Source organism: Mugil cephalus, chromosome 4, assembly GCF_022458985.1.
Source record: "Mugil cephalus isolate CIBA_MC_2020 chromosome 4, CIBA_Mcephalus_1.1, whole genome shotgun sequence".
NCBI lineage: Eukaryota > Metazoa > Chordata > Actinopteri > Mugiliformes > Mugilidae > Mugil > Mugil cephalus.
Window position 1 is genome coordinate 14,234,432 of NC_061773.1, and position 22,672 is coordinate 14,257,103.

A 22,672-nucleotide genomic window follows, 5' to 3' on the forward strand; every position below is an offset into this window, starting at 1 on the left:
GACAACAGATAACAGGACACCTCCAACCAAGGTCAGCTTTGACGTCTTCCATTGTGAAGTTTTAAAACATCCTGAGCGCCCAGTAAAGTTGTATTTTTGTAATGGCAATAGCAAAAAAGCCTATCTATACTGTTTATAAAAATGCATGAACGTTCCTTGACATTGTCGGTTTTCTGAAAGAAATAGGTTTTAAGGCTCTTGCTGTCTTGTCGGTGGCTCACGTAGCCTAACTCATGATTTAAAAAACATATAGGTGGGCAACGTGGGTGTATGGTTCCTAGGTATAGAGCTAGCTAACCTGTCACTATACATAAACAGACAGGCCAGTTTGTTTGTTTGTTTCTTTTATCAATCATTTAATAGTTTCATTTCAAAGTTTCAAAGTTTGATATTGTAACGTAGAGGTCTGTGCAGACTGACCTCACTTTCAGAACCAGTCTCAAGTGGCCGATGAAAGAACTGCAGTTCTTGACACTTGGTGTCTGGTTCCTATTTGATTTGTGGATCTTAACAGGATAGAGAATATTTTTATCTAATTAGCCTAATACACTCAAAACCTGGAGGACCTAAACATGATAAAGCTGCATTATTCCGCTCATAAATTAACCATTAATCTTTGTAATTATTTGATTAAAACATGTCAGCATAAAAAAAACACATGCTATGTCATAAATACAGGCTAAGAGACACTGATTTGTGTTTGTTTACCCACCGTTCTGGTCACCCATGGCAGACTGTACCGTGTAAGGCGTGCTAGCTGCACTGTACGACAATAAACACAAATATGTGTAATCGTTTTCCATCTATACAGCCTCATACTGTACATATGAGCCATAACTGAGTCTGTGTGCATTCAATATTCAGGAATTAACACTGAGGTAAATCTAATAAGGGTGCATGAGCAGCAACAATAAAAAAAAAAACTACACACACACACACACACATTTCTGCAACACTGATGCCATTGGCTGCTGCTGCTGAATGGAGGAGTTGTTAACCAATCAGGAGCATGTGACCGGCGAATATGTAGGCCGGTCAGCATGAGCCAGCCACACTCTCACTGTCTCACTGTCAACACACACACACACACACTCACACACACTAAGACGAGCAAATCTGTCATCATGCACAGCAAAGAGCAGATCAGGTAAGAGACGTCTTCCTCGCGTCTAGTCTGAAGCTGAACTGGTGTGTTAGATTATAACTGGCTTTAAGGTTTAATGTTTACTAAACTTTTATTGGCTTGAAGTTGTTTCTCAGTGTTGCACGTTTCTGCTGCTGTGTGTCTTTTTCCAAAGTCTGAAAATATAATATAAAAGCATTGATTATTTCCCAAGAAACAAATCCGTCTTTTATTTTTCTGATTTCTTGTTAATCACAGAAGTTTTCTTGTTGTTCCAAACAGACTTTGCAGCAGTAATGTGTATCACTGCAGCAGGTTACAGTGTCATTTATGAATCAGTTGTAGATGTGTCTGTGAATGTCCTTAGAAACTGTTGTCCATTGGCAGCTGCAGTAGATACTTTTCCCTATGAATGGTGCTCTAATGGTTTATGATCAGCCAGAGGCTCAAGGTTGAAACCTCAGGAACAGGTGTGGGTTATACCACAGTGTTTCCTGTTTAAACCTTAACATTCCACCAGTCCATGAGAACTAAAACAAGCTACTCGGACGAGTGGCAAAAAGTCTTCTTTAAAAAAAAAAAGTTGACTTTTTAATTGCTTTTTAAAATACAGCTGTTTAAAAAACTAAATAGTAGAATGAGACTGTGGTGAAAGAGAAATGAGTATTTTAGAGGAAATAAATAATCATTTCAAATTTTTACAGAAAGAAAAATGTGTAAAACCATCAGAGAAGCATCGTTGTAAATGAGCTGTTACAGCCACGAGTTATCAGAATGATTTAAAGTGCAATAAAGAAATGAAAGAGTTTTTTTACGAAAAGTGACATGATTTACATGATTTACTTGAACTGGTAATTACTGCCACAAAGCCTAGTCTGTACCATGAAGTGTGGAGACTCTAGTCAATGGTCACAGTCCATAAAACCATCCAAGGACATTTCCACTGATCTACATAACTGATGCTAAGCTAATCTGGAGTGTGTTATGCTTTTCATTTAAAGACCTGGTTTCTCCAAACTCTTGAACCAGCCCTTCATAAAACAAATCATTCATGCCAAGATATCTGACAAACAATCACATCAGTTTGCTTGTGACTTGTCTATTTTACATTCTCCTGCGTCATGTGCTGATCATTTCTGTGCCTTCATACACTTAAACCAGCAGTAATTAATTTTGCGGTGAAACAGTTAGAGACGTATAAATATGGAGCGGTCAGGTGATCAGGTGAACCGACTAAATCGTCTAACCAAACCAAACACTGAGGTTATTTAAGATGTCTGCTACACTTCCTGTCCCAACTCACTGGACATTTTTATTCCAGATATTCTTTAAACTCACAATAACCACTTTGTTTTGGTTTGTTTGTTGTGCTTACCAAATTGATGCAGGCAAAAAAAAAAAAAAAAAAAGTGTTTCCTACAGGATGCTGACATATCATCATACACAACTCACACTTCCTAGCACCACTTTAATGCCAAATATTTTGCATACATGACTTGTGTCCTCATGTGTTCCAATTGAAGGCATTGTTTGTCCACCTGATGAATGCAGGTCCAAAATTCACTGCCTTTTAGCTCAGTTCTTGGTCTCTTCCGGCTCCTTAAGGGAAATATTTGGCCTTTCCTCTGTTAAATGCTTCACTGTTTTCACCAGCTCCCCACAAGCTGAGCCTGTCTGCTGTTTGGTGTTAGGGATGATGGTGGGAGTTGGCGCTGGACCAGTAAAGCCAGTCGCCGGGGAGCATTTAAAACATTTTAGTTTAGTCTAGTTAAAAATAAATGGTTTGGACCTGACCCAGAGTGCTCTGAATTGGAAGCGTGATCATCCACTTAATAAGATGAAGAAATGCGAAGCGTGATGACAATGCGGATCATGCCTCATCATGTGACCAGAGTTATCTTCCCAATAACTCTGCTTCCGTTAATATAAATTACATTATTTACGGAAGAATTTCCTCCTGTCTTTTCTTTTTTTCTCTGTAGTCATGATGAATACCAGAAGACAGCTGATTGGCTGAAGTCTCAGACGAGGCACCGCCCTCAGGTGGCCATCATCTGCGGGTCCGGGCTGGGCATGCTCGCCGACACCCTCAAGTGTCAAGACTCCTTCGCTTATTCTGACATACCAGGCTTCCCTCAGAGCACAGGTACCGTGGAGTTACTGCTTCGCTCTGCGTGTCAAAGCTCACAGTTATAGGTCTCACGTTCAGGTCTCAGGACAATTGATTCAAAAGTGCAAAACCTTTTATAATAGTTTCATTGATTGATTAATTTTTCATGTATTCAAATTATAATCCACACAGATTAATTAAGACTACTGCACTTTTGTGGATGTCACACTCAGCAACAATCCACCAAACTTTCTGACCTGCCAGAAAAAAATTCAGGTCAGTTTAGAAATCTGACCGACCGATCAGGTGGTGACCTTTACAGGTTGAAAATCTGGCTTAATTTATGTGGTGTGGCACAAAGAAACAGAACAACATTCATGATTATTAACCGTTGGGACATTTTAGCCCAGTTTAGCACAAAGTCAGGAAACAAGAGGAAACTTTTTTATACTGAGGCTTAACAAGCCAATTGTAAAGGCTTGCGTGGTAATTACCATAACCATAGATGTTCTTCATCGCAGTCATCACTCTGCACATGTTTGTGTGTCTGTTGCAGTGCAGGGTCATGCAGGCCGGCTTGTTTTCGGGGAGCTGAAAGGGAAGACGTGTGTCTGCATGCAGGGTCGCTTCCACATGTATGAAGGACACTCACTGCTCAAGGTACGCACACATACACACACACACACACACACACACACACACACACACACACACACACATTTAGATGTCTGTTCTAACATTAAATAATGAATTCTTTCCTGAACTGCTGAGCCAGACACAATTATTAACCCTAAATCCAAGTCTGAAAGTATTAACCCACACAATTCAGTGTTTGTTATATCCACAAACACAAACTGATTAGGAACTGTCTAATGTGCAACTAATTAACTAAATAGTTAATACCCGGAATAAATACAAATACACTTGTGCATGTGCACACTGCACACACACACACACACTTACAGTGAGCTGATTGAACAAGCTTAGTCACCCAGCATGAGACCAAACCTGTACTATTGTGTGCGTGCGTGCGTGCATGTGTGCGTGTGTGTCTCTGTTACATAGAAGGAAACAATAGTGGTATTGAGCAGTCTGTTAAAAGGCTGCATGTGACCAAATTCATGCATAACTGGAACTTGCTTCTCACGCACACACACAAACGCTGTGTCTCTGACACTACCTGACTTGCCCCTAGGTGGCATTTCATCACAATTTACAGCAAAACCGCAGAATGAACACAAGACACATTTACACTCAAGGTGAAAATACAGTAAATCACATCGGTCATCTTTAGAAACTAAAATGTTTTCAAAGTACTGAAGAAAATCATGACAAACCACAGTTTCCATGACAGCAAACCTAAGCGGGAGGCGACTTCTTTCTACAAATGTTGTCTTTTTATCCATCAGACGACGTTTCCAGTGCGCGTCTTCAAGCTGTTGGGGGTGGAGACTGTGATCGTGACGAACGCTGCCGGCTCATTAGCTGACGGCCTCCAGCCTGGTGACATCATGGTCATCAAAGACCACATCAACTTCCCCGGACTGGTCGGTCTGAACCCTCTATGTGGACCCAACGACGACAAGTAACACCGATACTACACCTCATTTATGACATTTATTGTGGTTATACTGTCATGTGGCATGCTTGTGTTCTAAAGCGTTGTAATTGTTTCTGTTTATTGTACCGTCGTTCATCATGTTGTTAATTTTTTTTTCTGGTTTACAGGTTTGGGCCACGCTTCCCAGCCATGTCTGGTTGCTATGACAAAGGCCTGCGTTCCCTCGCAATGGAGATCGGCAAGCAGCTGGGGGTGAGCAACCTCATGCAGGAGGGCGTTTACGCCATGGTCGGCGGTCCAAACTTTGAGACCATCGCCGAGGCCAGACTGATGCATCGGCTGGGAGTGGATGCTGTTGGTACGATTCTCACACACAAACAAGACTGAGGTTACTGCAAGTGGCCTCTGGCAACGTAGGGTCCAGTACAGACACACTTCAGTTAATTCTTACTATTGTCTGCATGTAAAAAGAAAATAAACCATCCATGAATCAATGGACGCCATGACAGTTCCTCAAAAGTGAAGCAAAAGCACGCAGAGCTCCGCCTGGTGGCTGACTGTAATATATGTGATAAGCTCCACCCTCTCTATGTTAGTGGATGAGATGTGGCACAAACTAAAACACTAGAGTACAAATAATTCAAATAATTATATTTCATGAATGGTTTCTAGTGGTTAATATGGTATAATGCTTATAATGCTGGTGTATTGAAAGAAGTTTCATTTTAGTTACAAAAATAGAAGGATGAATATATAAATAAAAACTACAGGGATCATGCGGAGGAAAAAATAAGTGCAGTGTATAATTCAACATTTCTTCCTCTAAAAATGGCCACGTTCCTTAATTGTGAGTAACTGTCAGATGTCAATTAACATTATAGGAGAAATGATCTATTGGCCAAAACCTATCTATTTGTACCAGGCTGTAAAAATGTTTACTTTTCCTGTGAAGATGGACATTTTAACATGGAGGTCTACAGGGATTGACTCCGCTTTATAGCCGGCCTTAAGTGGCCGTCAGAGGAAGAGGACGTGCGTTTGGCACATCTTGTGTCCACTTGAGTCATAGCAGCGCTACTAGGAGATAAAAATAAATGGTTCGTTTAAATGTAAAGGGTTCATCTTCGGGTGAGAAGCAGCAGTGATATTATTTCTAACAGCCCGGTGGATTTGAGTCTGATCGCTGTGTCAAAGTGTTGAGCTATAGCCACTAATTGGTAATAGAGGATTATTTTGTAACACAATCAATAATCAAACAGTACTATAGTAGTTGGAGTATTATTATAAGAAGCTCTGCTGGTCTGTTTTCAGGAATGAGTACGGCTCCTGAAGTCGTTGTGGCAACTCACTGCGGTCTGAGGGTCTTCGGCCTCTCTCTGATCACCAACAAGGTAACACACAGCTGGCACATGATCAGACTGTTGATGATTCATGTGATGATTATGACCAATATCAAATCTGCAAGACCTAGTAACCGATTAAGTGATTAATACAACGGAAACCTGCAAAGGTCAAGTTGAAATATGTGTGATTGTTTGAACGACTGGTTCACTGACTGGTTGAGGTGATGAGCTGATGTGTTGATTGATTTGCACCAGGTGGTGAAGAGTTACGACGACACGGAGAGCGTGAACCATGAGGGCGTCCTGGAGGTCGGACGAATGCGTTCTCACACCGTGCAGCAGCTGGTGACTGAGCTGGTCAGCAGGATGGAGATCAATAACAATAACGCCCCCACCAATAATGCTGTTTGAACACACGCACACTGTGTACATAAGTGATTGTTGTATTCAGAACCATTTTCAGATCTCCTCCCTGTTTCATCCTCTTTGATCCTTGTATTTTTTATCTTTGCTGTAAAACGTTATTTATATCATCATGGTGTCTAATAATTGTCTATCAGGGTAAATCGGAATGTAAGTATTCATTTGTGATATTTGATATTGAACCAAAAAAAATAATAATATAACAATAACTGTTTAATGGTGCTTTAATATAAAAACCTAAGAGTCTACGATTTGTTTTATTTGTTTTGTTTTTTAAATATTATTCCCTTGTACATTGTTTCTGATGAATTATTGAGTTGAGTTTTATTTTGTAAAGGATTTACTGACTTCCTGGTCCATTTAAATCTGATTAAAATATGCTACCACACATCCTGTTCATGTTTATGTTTTTAAAATTGGATATGGCATTATATTATATTATATTATCTATCTATCTATCTATCTATCTATCTATCTATCTATCTATCTATCTATCTATCTATCTATCTATCTATCTATCTATCTATCTATCTATCTATCTATTCCTTTTAAAAAAGATTATTTTACCTAATTTTACATTTTACCTTAAATATTTCAAATTTAAACAATTAAAATGTATCTGGATGAAGAACAGAATGTTTTCTTTCAACTTTTTCAAGAATGCAGGTTGAAAAGTTTCTGAGCATTTCTGAAAAACATTTTTTTCCCCCTTGAAGAAGGATAGGACAGAATCAGAAGCAGGTACGTTAAATCTGCTCAAAGACAAAATGTTTTATGCCACACTTTGCTCTGTAAACTGTAGATTCAGATTGTTTGTTAAATCAGATGACGAGTAAAATACTCTGCAGACTGCAGTGTTTATTACAGACGCAAGATGGGTTTACAGTACAGTCACAGTTTATCTAAAGATGCAAAGTTTCCTAAGGGCAGGACATCTTGATGGAAATCTGTCCATTAGTTTTAGAGATGTGTCAAATGGAAAGTTTCCTCAGAGGCTTAGTTGCAAAGATCTCATGGCTGCCATCACTTTTATATCTGTCTGTTTTTAGCTTCTTATTATTTATTTTATTTATCTGTTCAATTGTGGTGTGTGTATCTCTCTTAAGGTACTACGCAATTGAGAGCTGCTTTATAACATTATGTCCATAACAAAGAAAACAGAGGAAAATGTCTCTTGTACATAATGTGAATTTAGTGGGAAATTGTTGTAAAGACACGACTTTACATCCAGTCACATGACCTGGATAAACAATCAATGAACAAATGTTTGTCGTTTGTCATGGAAGATGTTGAGATTTCAGATTGATACACTGATATCTAGAGACCATCATGTTTTCACTACAGTTGTTTCTAAGAATGAAACATGCCTTAAATAAACCTCAATGACCATCTACTTTTTGGCCTATAACAGTTGTGTAGTGTGAAGAAACAGAGCACATCGCTGCCTCCTGCTTTCCAAGCATGACACTGATCCATCAGCTGAGCTTTGACCTCTTCGTCTTGTCCCTGCTGGTTGTGCTGCTGGTTCTGATGGTGCTGCTGCTCCTCTGCTGGGTCCTCAAACACAACGCAAACAGGTGAATAACAATAATAATGAAAATAATAATATATCCACAACTGCCTTATAAGCAGCAATTTAATTAAAACGCGCATCTGTCTCCTCCCTCTTTTGTTTATGTTTGTGTCCCTCCGTGGTATTAACACGTGAGTTGTCCTCGTGATGAAAATGTGACTTGTCACATATGTGACGTCACTTCCACAAGAAGAAAGCAACAATCTCTTTTTACTCATGGGAATGGGAAATAGGAAAAAGAAATAGTAGTGCACAGTGACTTGGATAAATAACTTCAATCTGGTTACTGGTTTGGAAATAGTTTTTCTACGACTGGAACATTTCACCAAACAATCACAATTAATCAGGATTTTTTTCTGACCTCAATTCTTCCTTGAAGACAATGGTTGCTCATTATCCAGTTTTTAATAACTCATTGGACGGTTAACCCAATTTTCGTAGTTTCTGCAATCTCCTTACCAACAAACGTCTTTTCCACGACCTCCCGATTTGTCTTTCTACATGGTTGCTTAAGAAATGAGAAGCTACCCTATGCATCAGTAGGCATTAAATAACTTGTTGCCAGAAAATTGGGGCAGGCGGTGTATGTCGTGGGGTAGAGTTTTGAAACTCCCTTTCTGGTTCCTTAGAAATCTCACAGAGTTCGAGATCTCAGGAGGACGACCACGTCGCCTGCTGATTGTCAGAACCATGCCAGACCAGGCCGGGCAGCTGTTGGACCAGATGCTGGACCGAGTCTTTCTCCAGATAGAAGATGATCCAGAATCTGGAGAAGAATCCACAGAGCAAATTAGACCAGAGCCAGAGGAGGAACTCGGAGAAGAATCTGGATCAGACCCAGGACTTTCAGAGGCTGCTTGTCTTCCACACAAAGGTAGTTTTTTTTTTAAACTAAATTTTAAATGTCCTCACATCAAGACCCCAGGGTTCAAGTGACGTCCCAAACTGAAGCAATGAAACAAAACCAAGCAGTTTGTTATAGTAGATGTGGAATCGCTGGAGATTAATGTTGTCAAGGTTCTATGTCTGTCTTTTATTTTGTGATCATGTTTTGAAGTTCCCTGTTTTATTTTGTCAAGTTATCTAGTTTCCTGTCTGTCCTGTCTCCTTGTGGTTTTGTCATGTCTGTCTGTGTCATGTTGTGTATCCTGTTTTATTTTGTTAAGTTTCTGGGTTTCCTGTTTTGTGCCCCCTTGTCTCTTGATTGTTAATTTGTCTCACCTGCTGTGATTGCCCTATGCGTCTCACCTATGCCTTGTCATCCCTCAGTCCTCATGTGTATATATAGCCCTGCCTTTCCGTTACGTTAATGTTAGCCTCATGTCTCCACGTCATGTTCCACGTCATGTTCCACGTCATGTTCCACGTCATGTCTCCACGTCATGTTCCACGTCATGTTCCACGTCATGTTCCACATTTCCTCGTTCTTGCTTTCGCAGGACTCATCATTAGTCCTGTGTCTGAGCCCTCACCCAACACCCATCCTACTTGACAAATGTCCTAAGACTGAAAGGAATTGAACTGTCAGATTAACTCAAGGCACTGAAATAGGAGACAGGAGATTGAGTCAGAAGGTCAAGTTTACCTTCATGGGCTTGAAGGACTTAATGAGAAAAGAGCTGTTGTCAGTTTAGTTTTTATTTGTATAGCACTATTCAAACTAAACATAACCCAAAGTGCTTTACAAAATAGCCCCACTTGCACCCCCCAATTCCCACCAACCCCATCACATAAATGGACAGACGCACAATGTAATAATCAGTGAAGAACTACAAATAAGAACAGGATTCATTAAAACAAGAGCATGTGTTAAAACAGGAGCAAGCACTGGATAAAACTAACAACAGCATGGTAAAATGAGTCAATAAAGATGTCAGTCAGGACAACAACAGCCGTATTTGAAAAGCTAGACCATGTAAGATGTGCGTTACTAAAGCAATTTCATCAGTAATCCATAGAGAACCAAAATCAAAAGTTCACGAGTGTTCCTCCTTTTATATTTCTAGACTTTTGTCTTTGACTGTAAAGACTGTAGAGAGGAATGAACGGGGCTGTAGCGGTATGATGTTTACATTTACAGGTTTTTATGAAACCCTTAAGTTAATCATGTAGCAGTTCTTACAAGTTTAATATCATGTTGTTGTCATGGTGAAGGCAGCTCCACCTTCTGTCAGTAACAGGAACTGGAAGATTCACAGCATCTTTTTCTTTCTTTCTTTCTTTCTTTCTTTCTTTCTTTCTTTCTTTCTTTCTTTCTTTCTTTCTTTAATTTTCCTGTTTGGAGGTTCGACTAAACTGCAAAAATATACATGCATCATTTTGACTAACTCGTGTAGTGAAGACTTACGTGAGTCTGTTTCTCTCCTGCAGCACTGAATGCTGTCCACAACAAAGTGTCTTGCTGGACTGTTATTGGAACTTCTGCTATACGTGAAAAAATAAGGACTTTGAGACGTAAGTATGAATTCCTGTTATGTTAAATATAATAATATTAAAATGTTGGATACTGATTATTATCTTGTACCTTTGAAACGAATGCATGTTTTCTGGATTTCCTTCCCTCCAGCTGTTCCCGTTGTTACTCCTCCCATCGACGAGGATAACAGCAATGACGCCTGCTCTCAGGAAGCGGCCGGATCCCAGCTTTCACTGTCCTCTCTGGGCATCTCCTCCAGTGGAAGCTGGGACAACGGGATGAAACATGATGAGACACAGATTTAGAAACAAAAATAAATGAATCAGCTATAAAGTCTGATCGACTTCTCAAAGACATATCCCTATATATCTACATATGCACTGTGAAAAACAAAGTCAACAGTGCAGGAAAAATGTCCTGTACTAGTGTTGTACTTTTATATTTTATATTCGTAGCATCATATATGCAGGATTAAACTGTATAAATGCAACAAATTTAATTTAATTCAAATTTAGTTTTCTAAAATTCCTAGTCTTCAATTATTAAGTGATCAGAATCTGTTTATTCACCAAATTTACAATGAACACAGCGCCACATAACATTAAATAAAAGTTATTATTAGGATAAATGAAAAGCTTAAACAATTATTAAAATAGTTTTTTAATACAATTTTAAAAAGTTATCTAAGTTGAAAAGCTGAATCATGTTTCCAGTAAAATATAAGATATGACAATTAGCTCATCTCAATGTTTACGGTTTCACTGATGTTTGAACGTTTTAATTAAGCTGTGTCTGTTTCTTTGGCTGACATAACGTGATTAATCATTATTGGTATTCAGTGTCCATGGAGGATGTGAGGAACTGCAGTACTACTGCAGTAGAAGATTTCCCTCTGTGACCATGTGATGGCAGCAGGCGTCCATATTCCAAATAATAATAATCATTTCCGTATGATCTAGTATGCATTTCTAGCTGGATATTTTTAGATTTAGTCAAAATATTTTATTCAGTTCTCCTAGATTAGCAGCTGGTGTTCTCACTGTCTTGTTACAGCAATTATTTAATCATTTACAAAGGGTTTAAGAGTTCAGAATTAGACAGAAATGAATTGTTATACTTGATTTATGGATATGAATATTTCTCTTTTCAATAGGCCGTCATCATCAATCAGGAGAAGTAAGAAATTTCGTAGACTATCAATGATTGTTTCATTGCATATTGAGAAAGTATAAAATAGTTTTAGGCCTAATCTTACTGTATGCTACCACTCTCACAATGCAAAGTAGGACTGAACCATTTTTATTTCCATGTCCTCTATATGATTTCTCATAATGATGCTGTTAGTTTGGATTTGTAAGCATTAGCCTCTATACTTTATTGTGCGATTACGTATTGGTTTCAGGTGCATTACAGACCCTTTTACAGTCTGAACTGAAACTAGTCATGAAATTAATGCGAGCTTAGTTAATTGGCAAACTCAAATTAAATAAATAAAATAAAACAGGAAAGAGGGGCTGCTTTTGTCTACCTCTTTCTAATATTAGGAATTATGTATCTTATTTTTATTATTTTTAATCTTTATTTAAACTGTGTGGAGTAAAAAGAAATTAATTTTATTAGCAGCAAACACTGTCATGTAAAGTTCCTCTGAGCATCAGTAATATCCGTTTGAAAAAGAGGGACCGAAGCAGCTGGTTGACTAATAAAGATACTATTCATCGGGGATTGGCATCTGTGGTGCTTAACTAACTGTATTTTAAACTTGCAGGATGCTGGAGAAAGCTCCTCCTCTTAAATTTAAACTTTCAAACTGAGGGGGCGGATGAAAATCTAAACATCTGTGATGTGTTGAGTTTCAGTCAGGACACTCACACTGACACAGAGGAAGTCGTGTCTGGTCTTATATAGTCTCAGCGCAGCACGTGTGTGAAACTGTGCAAATCCATTTCAGTCAGAAAATAAATAAAAAGTTAAGATTGATAAAGGTTAAAAGACCCAAAGACTGGTTCAAAATTAGAGGTCACTGAACAAAAAGTGATTAGTGGTTATTATAATAGTGCAAAACTGTATAATTTTCACAGACTGGATAATAATGTGGATATCATGAGATATGAGAATGATTTTTATCTCTATCATTTTAACAGTTCATCCTTCTTTTCTAACAGAAACAGAAATCAAACAATGTAATGTGACCTACAGCATAGCGTCAGTTGAAATATTGTTAGAGCACTTGGCAGCTATGTTCAACAGTTTAAACTCGGTTACATCACTTGTACTTCTAGTACATTCATGCTCCCCAGATGGACTCATTGCCAGTTATTAAACGTGTTTCTTAATCATCTAGACAGTGCTCCTTTTTTAAATCTTTGACAAAAGGGTTCCTAACAAGTGATTCGACTTAAACTGGTCCAGTGTCATTTCAATAGCTTGTTACTAGTTCTTCATCACATATCAAGTTATTAGTTAATAGTAGCTAGTACTAACCAAAAACTAGTTAGCACCATTTATTAGTTAATATTAATTACCAAGTAGTACTATCTAATAATTATTTCTAGTGGTTAGTAACTAGTCCATTATAACTAGTAATTGAGGGTAATTTAAACACAAGCAGATAAATGAATGGTTAGTAAACTGCCTGTTAACATTGACCAGACATCTTAATCAGTTAATTAGTGTTTTTACTAACTGTGCTAGTTAGTAAAGTGATAATGTTACATTTAATAGTGTTACTTGACCTTAAGATGTCAGATTATCATTAGATAAACTGATTGCTGATACGTTTATTGGTTTGTCATTGTAAGCTGGTCAGTTATAATAAGTTAGCTTCTAACTGTGTCATTGTATCAGTAAGGCAGCAGTTAAATTACCAGTTAATAATGTGCTATTTAATCATCTTTATTAGCTAGCTATTAGCTAGCTAGTTGGTGTTTTATTTTTTTGACTAGCTGGTTGTCTGGTGTCTTGGATTTGTTTTTAAAGTTATACCATTAGTAAATAGTTTCCTGACTAAAACTGGTCCATTGACAGCTAAAGTATCTTCATCACCTAGCTAGTTCATAGTAACTTAATCAGTAAGCTACCAGGTAGTTGGTAAACTGCTCATGTTGACCTAATTAAGATACGAGAAAAGTAGTAATAAAGTTAATAATATGTGTATTTTTGTCCATCAGAATCTTGCTTTGCTAGTTTCTGTTAATGACCAGAAACTTGTACGAACTTGTCACAATTATAGAGTGACTTGGCTAAAACTTGTCCATTTTCAGTTTATAGGTTGGTCATTGCCAGTCCAATAACTAGTAAATAACCTGGACTCGGCTTGATGATAAGTTGGTATCCTGTTCAGCTATCTCATATGTAAAAGGAACAATTTCAGCATATCAAAATCAATAACTACCAATAATGTAGGTAGGAAACTGGTATTTCTATTCAATAGCTACCTAGCTAGCTATCTTGTGTCGTGATATTGGTTTTAAATGTATAGAATACATTATAAAGTGGCTTGGCTAAAATCAGTCCATTGTCATTTGAGTTTCTAGCTGGTAAAAATATTTCATCATCATCAAGCTAGTGTTTATTTTTTCCAATGTGTAAAATTAAAAACTGGTCCATTGTCTGCTAATTCGGAAAACAACAAGGATTCTCCCCACTAAGCAGTTAGTTAGCTAGTAGCCTATGTATCTTAATGCTTTAGCTAGAAGGTGAAGTAAGTAAACCAGTAAGTAAACTACTAGTTAACACCAGTCAGTAAATTGCTGTTGTTGTAATAGTGTTACTTGCTTTTAAGTGGTTCTTCATTAGCTAAACTGTTAACTGATATGTTAGCTATCATTGTAATCTGGTCAGTTTTTAGCTTAATAAACTGATGTTTTTTTGTTTTTTTATCCATTACATTTCTCAACTCTTGATAGATCTAATCATTTGGAGTTTTCGTTTTATTTTTAAATTATACTAATATATAAGGTTAAGTGGTTTGGCTGTAATGGGTCCAAATCAGCTAGCATGAAATAAACAAGTAACAGCTAGCTTGTTAGTTAGTTTAATTAGTTTGTATCTTAATAATTTAGCAAGCAAGTAAATTATTAGCCAGCTGGTTTGCATGGAAGCATTTTCTTTACTAGCCATCAATGATATGTATGTAATATATCTCCATATACACATAATTTAAAAGAAACATTTCCTTTCACTGAGCATTCAAGTGAATTAGCTGTCTGTTGATTTATGTATTTATTTTTGTGTGATATTTACAGTTAACAGTACATGCTCACATGTCATATGTAAATTGGGCTTTCATTAAGACAAACTACGTCTTTTAAGTTGAACAGGAAGTGACCAAAATGTTTCCGAAAAAAACAGCTCACCCTCCACGCTGATAAAACTCACACACAAGCATGCACGCACGCGCACACGCATACACATAGCCTCCTCAGATATCTGTTTCTCCTCTGCTGTCGCTCTGACACACACACACACACACACAGAGGGAGGCAGATAACTGTGATTCCACTGCTGAATTTTTAACGCTGTTGTGGAACTTTTTTTTTTCCAGCCGGTTACTGTGGCACCGGGGTACTATTACACCGACAGAGACAGAGAGACAGGGTTCAGCTCAGTTCTGTTGTTTACTGAGGCTGGACGGAGAAAGACTGTGCATGGGGTGCAAGGTAAGTCTGTCTATCTATTGCATGTCGGTTTCTGTTTAGCTGCTGCTTACCAAGAAATCAAGAGTGAAGATTCTTGTTTTCACACATAATTGTTATGTCTCACCTGTGAAATGTCCCGAAAGAAATTAGTTTGATCAGTGTCAGATGATTCACATAAGAAATTAGAAAGTACTTAGAAAGTAATAAGACGGGCATAATTCTCTTTTAGTAAATCTGTATGTCGTTCTTATGGATATTTCTGATGTAAAGAGTAATTTTGAGATTTTTGTAGGATTGCTCTTTGATTGTTTTCACTTCAACTAAAAGAAAGGTATATATTCTATTACCTCCTGTGAGCTAATAGGCGGCCATTTATCATGACATTTGACCTCAGGGCTGTCTGGTGTGCTTCTGTTATAGAGCAATTACCCACATTTTTTATATTAAATTACCAGTGATTTTTAAGGAGTGATGATTTTTTGTACTGTCATGGAGCTCTCACCTGGTTTCACTGGCCCTGACCATCACTGACTGCCACACTTGGCACATTCAGACATCTAAATTATTCATTGTAGGAGGTCTGATCATTGGTCCATTTTGTTCCAACTAAGAAATGATAATTTCCAAAATTATATGTCTGCTCAATAATTTTTTGGATAATTTTAAGTCACCTCAACTAATTCTGATCTCTGTGTTTCTTAGTGTATCTGAGTAATGCTTTCTAAGTTAAGCAACTGCTGTAATGCGTGAACCAGAAAAGTGTGTGCATTCACTGTGTCGTATTTCTTCAACCTGGCTGGAATCTCTCAGATTCAAACTCAGCTGTTTACAAGGAGACCAGATACAATGACCTGATAACATATGTATGTTTAAATGCCCCCAAAGCAACTTTATTCACATTTGTTTAGGCATCGGGTTGTTTTGCTACGTTCATGCTTCCGTCCCCAACTTATCACCTGATGTTTACCCCACATGGGGCAAACATGCTCAGAAAGAATGTGTTTATTCCAACCAGGGAGAACCTATCAGCTCACATGTTTACGTGGTTATTAGGAGCTATTATTTACTAGCTGAACAGAATATCACATGTTTACGCTACTCATCTCAATTAGGTAGAAAATTCCTTCAGACTGGACAAGCCTGTTCAGACTAAGGTGGTTAAATGAGGATTAATGAAGGAATACAAATGTCCATATATTGTTATTGTTTTTATGAATTTGTTTAAGTTTTTTTGGCCTGGATGTATTGTACTACTAAAACAATTGGGCTCACTTCTGCTAAATGCTACGGGTTCAAACAGTGAAACTGGCAATTCATTCCAGTATCCTGTGTTAAAGATCAATTTGCATCTTTTAAAAAGTCATAATAGATATTTTTACTCAAGTCAGATTTGAGCTACCAAGTAATGGAGATTTGCCAAATACGATAAAATAGAATAATGCTTTAATTTTGTAAAATTTTTGCAGCTGTAGCTTCCTCAGCCATTGTAGCTAAAATCCCATTGGACACAGAGTGTGGAGGTCACCATATGAACCCAGGCAGGAAACGCTAAGATCATAGCTGCTTTCCATTGGAAATACTGTTGTTTTATTTAACTAGGAGGTCTTTGGAGCTGCATTATCTCTTTTACAAGTGAGTCCTTGCCAAAACCACAGCGTCATCAAAAATATTACTGCATTCACAGATAGAAAAATAATGACCTTCCTGTGTGCAATGTCACACTTAATACGCTGCTCCACTAACTCAAAGTTTGACGTGTCTGTAATGTTGCCCAGTTCTGGAGTATGTTTCCACATCAGTGCAATACATTTATAAAAAGTCTTAAACCTACTAAAGACAGACTTCATCTCAAACTTGAATCCCCCTGTTTCCTCGCTCAGGCCCATCCTGCCCTGATGCTGTTACCATAGCAACATGACCCTCAACACTCAGAGAGAGAAGGAGCCCCTGCGGCGAAGAGGCAGCACGCCGATTCCTCCCCTGTACCAGCACCCGTCCTGGACCCGGGACACTACGATCCCCCGTAGCACCCAGACCGACCCGGACCAGCCCCGTCCCCAGCGCAGCCACCTTCCTCTAGGACAGTCGGCGTCCTACCACCCCGGGGACAAGTCCCTCCACTACCTTGCCCATTGGAGTTCAGATTCGGATGACGACTCCCAGAGCGACTCGGACTGTGTTTACAGAGTCGTGTTGCTTGGCGACCACGGCGTTGGAAAGACCAGCCTCGCAGGAATCTTTGCTGGAATCACAGAAAAAGATGAGCAACCTGGAGGTGGGGACACTTGATGTGGCTTTTATTAACTTCTCTTAACAGTCACAGAGTAGTTACTTTCTGTAAATGTTTCTCTACTCTGGTTTCTGTCGGTCCTTATAGAATCTTTCCCAGCAAAATACAGATTTAGTGTCAGACAGGAAGTGGACGTAATGAATGCACAAGAACTGCTAGAAGAAAAGTGCTGATTTCATAACTTTTAGTGAAAGAAGCGCCAAGATATGTTTAAAATGAATTCTATGTTTATAAAACTGAGTCCAAAAGATCTTTAATTCTGAGCAGAGCATAGTTTCTAACTTTGTTGTGACACCCCAACCTTGACTGACCTAACATCATTGATCAGCTCTTGTGTCCTGTGTTGATTGGCCTGAGGCCATGATTGGCAGTCTGTATTGACCCAGTGATAGTCTGACATGGTGTGAGCTGCACAGCCTGTCTGATGTCACTTTTCAGGTCGACTGGACTCTTTGTCTGATTTTACACATTTTTTTTTGTTGTTGTTGTATTTTTCTTGTCATTTAGTTGTTTGTGTTTGAGTTTTAAGTTCAGTTTGGGTTGTCTCTGTGGTTTGTCATATTGTTGTGTAGCCTATTTTTACCACAGTCATAAAGGGCCGCTGTGATTTATTACTGTTTATTTGTTTTGGCCACCACAGCAATGTGGGGAATTTTTTTTTGTTTTTTGTTCTATCTATCTATCTATCTATCTATCTATCTATCTATCTATCTATCTATCTATCTATCTATCTATCTATCTATCTATCTATCTATCTATCTATCTATCTATCTCAGTGCTTTTATTCTGATTAATGCATTTAAAGCTGTCCTTCTGTTTTGTGCTGATTAGCAGCGTTGGTGGTATCACTGTTAGCATGTTAGCATCATGATGACTGATCTCTTGAGTGCAGCCTCAGACGTTATCATGTTTGCTGATTAATTTGCCTCGTTGCTAATGGTTTGTATTTACCGTTTGTTACAGTGGACACGTACGAGCGGACACTGACAGTAGATGGAGAGGAAAGCACACTCGTTGTCATGGATACCTGGGAGAATGACAGACTGGTACAGTGTGTGTGTGCGTGTGTGTGTGTGGTTAGTGTGTGTGTGATCATGATGTTTTTATGGTGTAGGATTTCAAACAACATAGATTTCGGAGTCAGATCCACAAAAGAAAAACAACTGGTATTTTTACATTTTGGCCGTTGCATAATTGAAAATGTTTTCATCATAATATGAAAACCAAATAATTAATTTCATTGTTATGTTTAAAGTAATATTAAAGTAATATATAAGTATATTTTGTGAACTGGAGAACACAAGCCTGTTACGAGGTCACTTAATACCATTATCCTGGAGAAACATACTAACTTTCAGTTGTTTAAACTTTATGCAAAACAATGTATTATAGTGCAGAGCAGTACCACAAACTTATTTTGGTACTGTGTGGGAGTTGTATTATTATAAACTTTTTAAAACAGTGCATTACAAGAATGCATTTACTCAGCGCTGAAGGAAGGAAACAAAAACTAGAAGGTCCAGAGGAGTCACTAACATCTGTGAGAAACAAACGTCTTCCAGTGTTTCCCCAAAGACAGCTTTTATTGTGTGTCAGCAGCAGGAAGTGATCTGTTTACGTTAATAGTATCCAAACAGAAAATACGGCCACAGGAGCAACACAACAGAAAATGTCCACTCCTATTCATTGTCTCCTGTGCATTCTGGTTATGAAACGTTACATTTAAAGAGAAGGGGCATCATGTGGACAACATGTTAGCTGCTCCTAGTTAGCATAATGATGAGGTGTTTGCTACTTTATGCACATCAAGTGTATGCTGTAGCCTTTATGTTTGTTGGCCAGTTGTTATCTTCATGTGGCAGTCATTGTGTCCTTAAAAAATAACATGGACATCTACCATGAGGCTGTTGTGTGTTAATGTCAGGACACACCAAACCAACATGAAAGAGCAACATCTAGTTGTGTTTGAGCAATATAGTTGCACTTAAACATATCACAAAGACCACAGGCAGCAACATGCTGGCACACATATTGTGCAGCTGCAGTATGAAGGAAGTCGCCCTTCACACCGACAGGTCGCAGTAGTTTGTATTCCTCACTGTAAGGGAGAATTTAGAAGAGTTACTGTCACCTGGGAGGAGGGGAAGCTAAGACAGGGTTCCTACGCAAGTGGGAAAGTGTGGAAAAGTATGGAATTTGATTTTAGAAATTTCCAGGTCTGGAAAAGTGTGGAAAATGAAAACTAGTGTATGGACAATTATTTATGTTTCCATAAAATTATGCATATTGAAAAAAAAAATGTTACATAACAAAAATGCTACATAAATGATCATAGATGGAGGATTCATGTGCAAATAAATAAAAATATATTTTAAAAAAAGTGCACTGAGTTTATCTGGGTTTGGTCTTAACTTATTTGTATGAGCTACATTACCTAGCTTTAATCTTCTGGAAATTAATTTGGCATATATATTCAGAATAATGAAAAGAAATGATTAATTCCATAATTAATTTCCATTATACGTTTTTTAATGAGAAGTCTCTGGAAGATCTGGAAAAAGTATTGTATTCTGAATTTTCAAATGTGCAGGGGCCCTGCTTTTTTTTTCATTCTGGACCATCAGAATGAAAAGAAAATTTAAAAAAACAGCCACTTTTATGCCCTTTGCACTTTATTGTTTTGTTTACTTTAGTCATCTTGTGTGCTGGTTGTGCACAAAGCTGAAAATCCAATCATGGTGATCTCTCTCACCAACACACTCTGAACGGCTGCCAATAGGGAGGCCAACAAGCGCCAAGAATGTGAGACACACGACCAAAACCAGGGCCACAGATGGCCCTCAAGGCCTCTAAAACATTCCTCGTATGAGCGAACATACATGGCAACAAAGACGATACTGATTCTGATATTGATTCCGAGTGGAAATAAACCACTTTTGTTTGTCCACTTACGGAGAACAAACTTACAATCAGTAATTTCAAGAAGGCATGTCGAGAATGAATGTAATCTCTGTGTTTATGTTTCCTGTCAGGAGGGGGAGGGAGAATCCTCTCATGACGACTGTCTGAAGGTGGGGAGCGCTTACGTCATTGTCTACTCTGTCACTGACCGCTCCAGCTTCGAATCTGCCGCTGAGCTTCGCATCACGCTACGACGCGCCCGCCAGTCTGAAAACCTTCCCATCATCCTTGTGGGAAACAAGAGCGACTTGGTCCGGTCCAGAGAAGTGGCAGTGGAAGGTGGGGTCAAACGTCAAAGTGGGGAACATACATCGGCATATACAACAAAATGCTAGTGGGTAACGATCGCCTGACGTCACTGTAAGAGTTAACCTCATTCTTTTGGCGTTGCTTTCCCCTCAGAGGGCCGAGCGTGCGCCGTGGTCTTCGACTGTAAGTTCATTGAAACGTCAGCGTCTCTGCAGCACAACGTGGCCGAGCTGTTCGAGGGCGTAATCCGTCAGATCCGCCTCCGTCGGGACGGCGACAAGGCCGTGCAGCGGAGACACTCCATCTACAAACGCAAAGAGGGCATTACCCAGAAGGCCCGGCGCTTCCTGGACCGGCTGGTGGCACGCAACAACCAGCGCATGGCGGTCAAAGTGAGGTCCAAGAGCTGCCACGACCTGGCCGTGCTGTGAAGACGAGAGCCCAGCAGGACCTTTTTTTTTTTTTTTTTTTTTCCAACTCATTGGACTACGATGTTTGCAGTTTTTTTTTTTTGTTTGTTTGTTTTCTCACTCTATGCGAGCTGACAGCCTCAGACAAAAACAATCAGCGGCGAGTTAGCAGACTGATAACACACCGACTGTGATCAGCTCATTTCCTTGTTTGACTTTTTGGTTTCAGCATTTTATTGACTTTTCCTTCAGATGACCAAAGCATAAAGAAACCAGACGACTGTAAAGGATTTCCACTGCAGGGTTAAAGGGCGAATGAGTGTCCAGTGATCAGTGTGTGTGTGTGTGAGTGTGTGTGCGTGTGTGCGCGTGTTAGAACCGATCTTATATTCTCCATTATGAAAGACGCGCTATAGTTTCCATTGAGACCACTGTGCTGTTTCCCTTAAGCTTCTGCTGTTTTCAGTTCAGCGCTGCGCAGAATAAAAAAAAGTCTTAAAGGAACAATCATCTCAAAATCCTATTTCACGGGAGACCACCACTGTAGCAAACAACGCCCTACAAAAAGTCCTTGGATTTGTTCCCTTTCTTACTGCTTTTGTAAGTGGAATCAATGTATTCAAGTCAATGAATGGAAAAATATAAGTATTCACGCCGCGTTAAGTGACTGGAGATCCAACCAGTTGGTGCTGGTGGTGACTGTTAATCTATATTCCTGGCTACAATAACACGATGAGACAAAAAGAGCAGAGCTCCGACAAAAGTTTATTGAAAAGTGTAAATCGGGGGATTTCCCTGGATTTCAGTTAAATCCGTTATTAGGAAGTAGAATAAACAAAGCACAATCTGCCTAAAGTATGCCGTCCTCACAAACCGAGCGGTAAGGATGTGCAAGGAGACTCGTAGCGGAGGACACCAGTGACTGCTGTTAAAGAGTTAAAAGCTTCAGCAGCTTAGACGTGAGAGACTCTCCACGCAAAGACACTTAGAAATTTGTGGACATCCGACTAGACGCTGCTTCTACTGCAATAATGTATTTTACAATGTATTTGATTTGAATTTATCGACTTTCCTGTGTAGAAATCTGTTTTCAGCCTGTTTTTATAAATTCTCAAAAATTGACCACTGATTCCATTTTTAAAAGCAACAAAAGGGGGAAAACATCCAAAGGGCTAAATACTTAAAAACACTGTCAATATGGATTTAATTTGAATATTTAATCACTCATCATTTGTTTTTGTTTTCAGTATTTAAAGCTAATATTTCACTCGGCCCACACCTATAGACTAAAGGCACAGTAACGCTGTCAGTCTGGATTTCTGCAGATGTTAAAGAGCTGTACACAGATTTATAGCAATGAATACGTTAAATTACGTTCTGAGCTGCTAATGTTAGTGTTAGTATATCCCAAACTAGCTGCATCGTCATCATCAGGTGATATCCATTCAGGACCAGAGTTCCGACAAATATAGTCATATATATCTTATATAGCTGGATAAAACCAGCTGCAACTTGAAAAATAAATCAGATCTGACAACTAGTTGCATTTGTGAAAAAATCGGACTTTTGTTAA

General features: G+C 38.7%; 2 protein-coding genes across 2 annotated transcripts; both read left to right on the plus strand.

Moving 5' to 3' along the window:
* Positions 1-1,040: 1,040 nt before the first annotated feature.
* On the plus strand, positions 1,041-6,948 carry pnp4a (purine nucleoside phosphorylase 4a). The gene is made up of 7 exons (XM_047583094.1): positions 1,041-1,147; positions 3,106-3,269; positions 3,790-3,893; positions 4,643-4,818; positions 4,962-5,152; positions 6,106-6,185; positions 6,393-6,948. Exons 1-7 carry the CDS (start codon positions 1,041-1,043, stop codon positions 6,546-6,548), a joined length of 978 nt encoding a protein of 325 aa, XP_047439050.1. The 3' UTR covers positions 6,549-6,948.
* An 8,013-nt stretch (positions 6,949-14,961) lies between these two features.
* rem1 (RAS (RAD and GEM)-like GTP-binding 1) lies at positions 14,962-22,123 on the plus strand. The gene is made up of 5 exons (XM_047582009.1): positions 14,962-15,210; positions 17,070-17,464; positions 18,443-18,525; positions 20,512-20,719; positions 20,843-22,123. The coding sequence occupies exons 2-5, from the start codon at positions 17,104-17,106 to the stop codon at positions 21,118-21,120; spliced, it is 930 nt and encodes a 309-aa protein (XP_047437965.1). The 5' UTR covers positions 14,962-15,210; positions 17,070-17,103; the 3' UTR covers positions 21,121-22,123.
* The last annotated feature ends 549 nt before the right edge of the window (positions 22,124-22,672 follow it).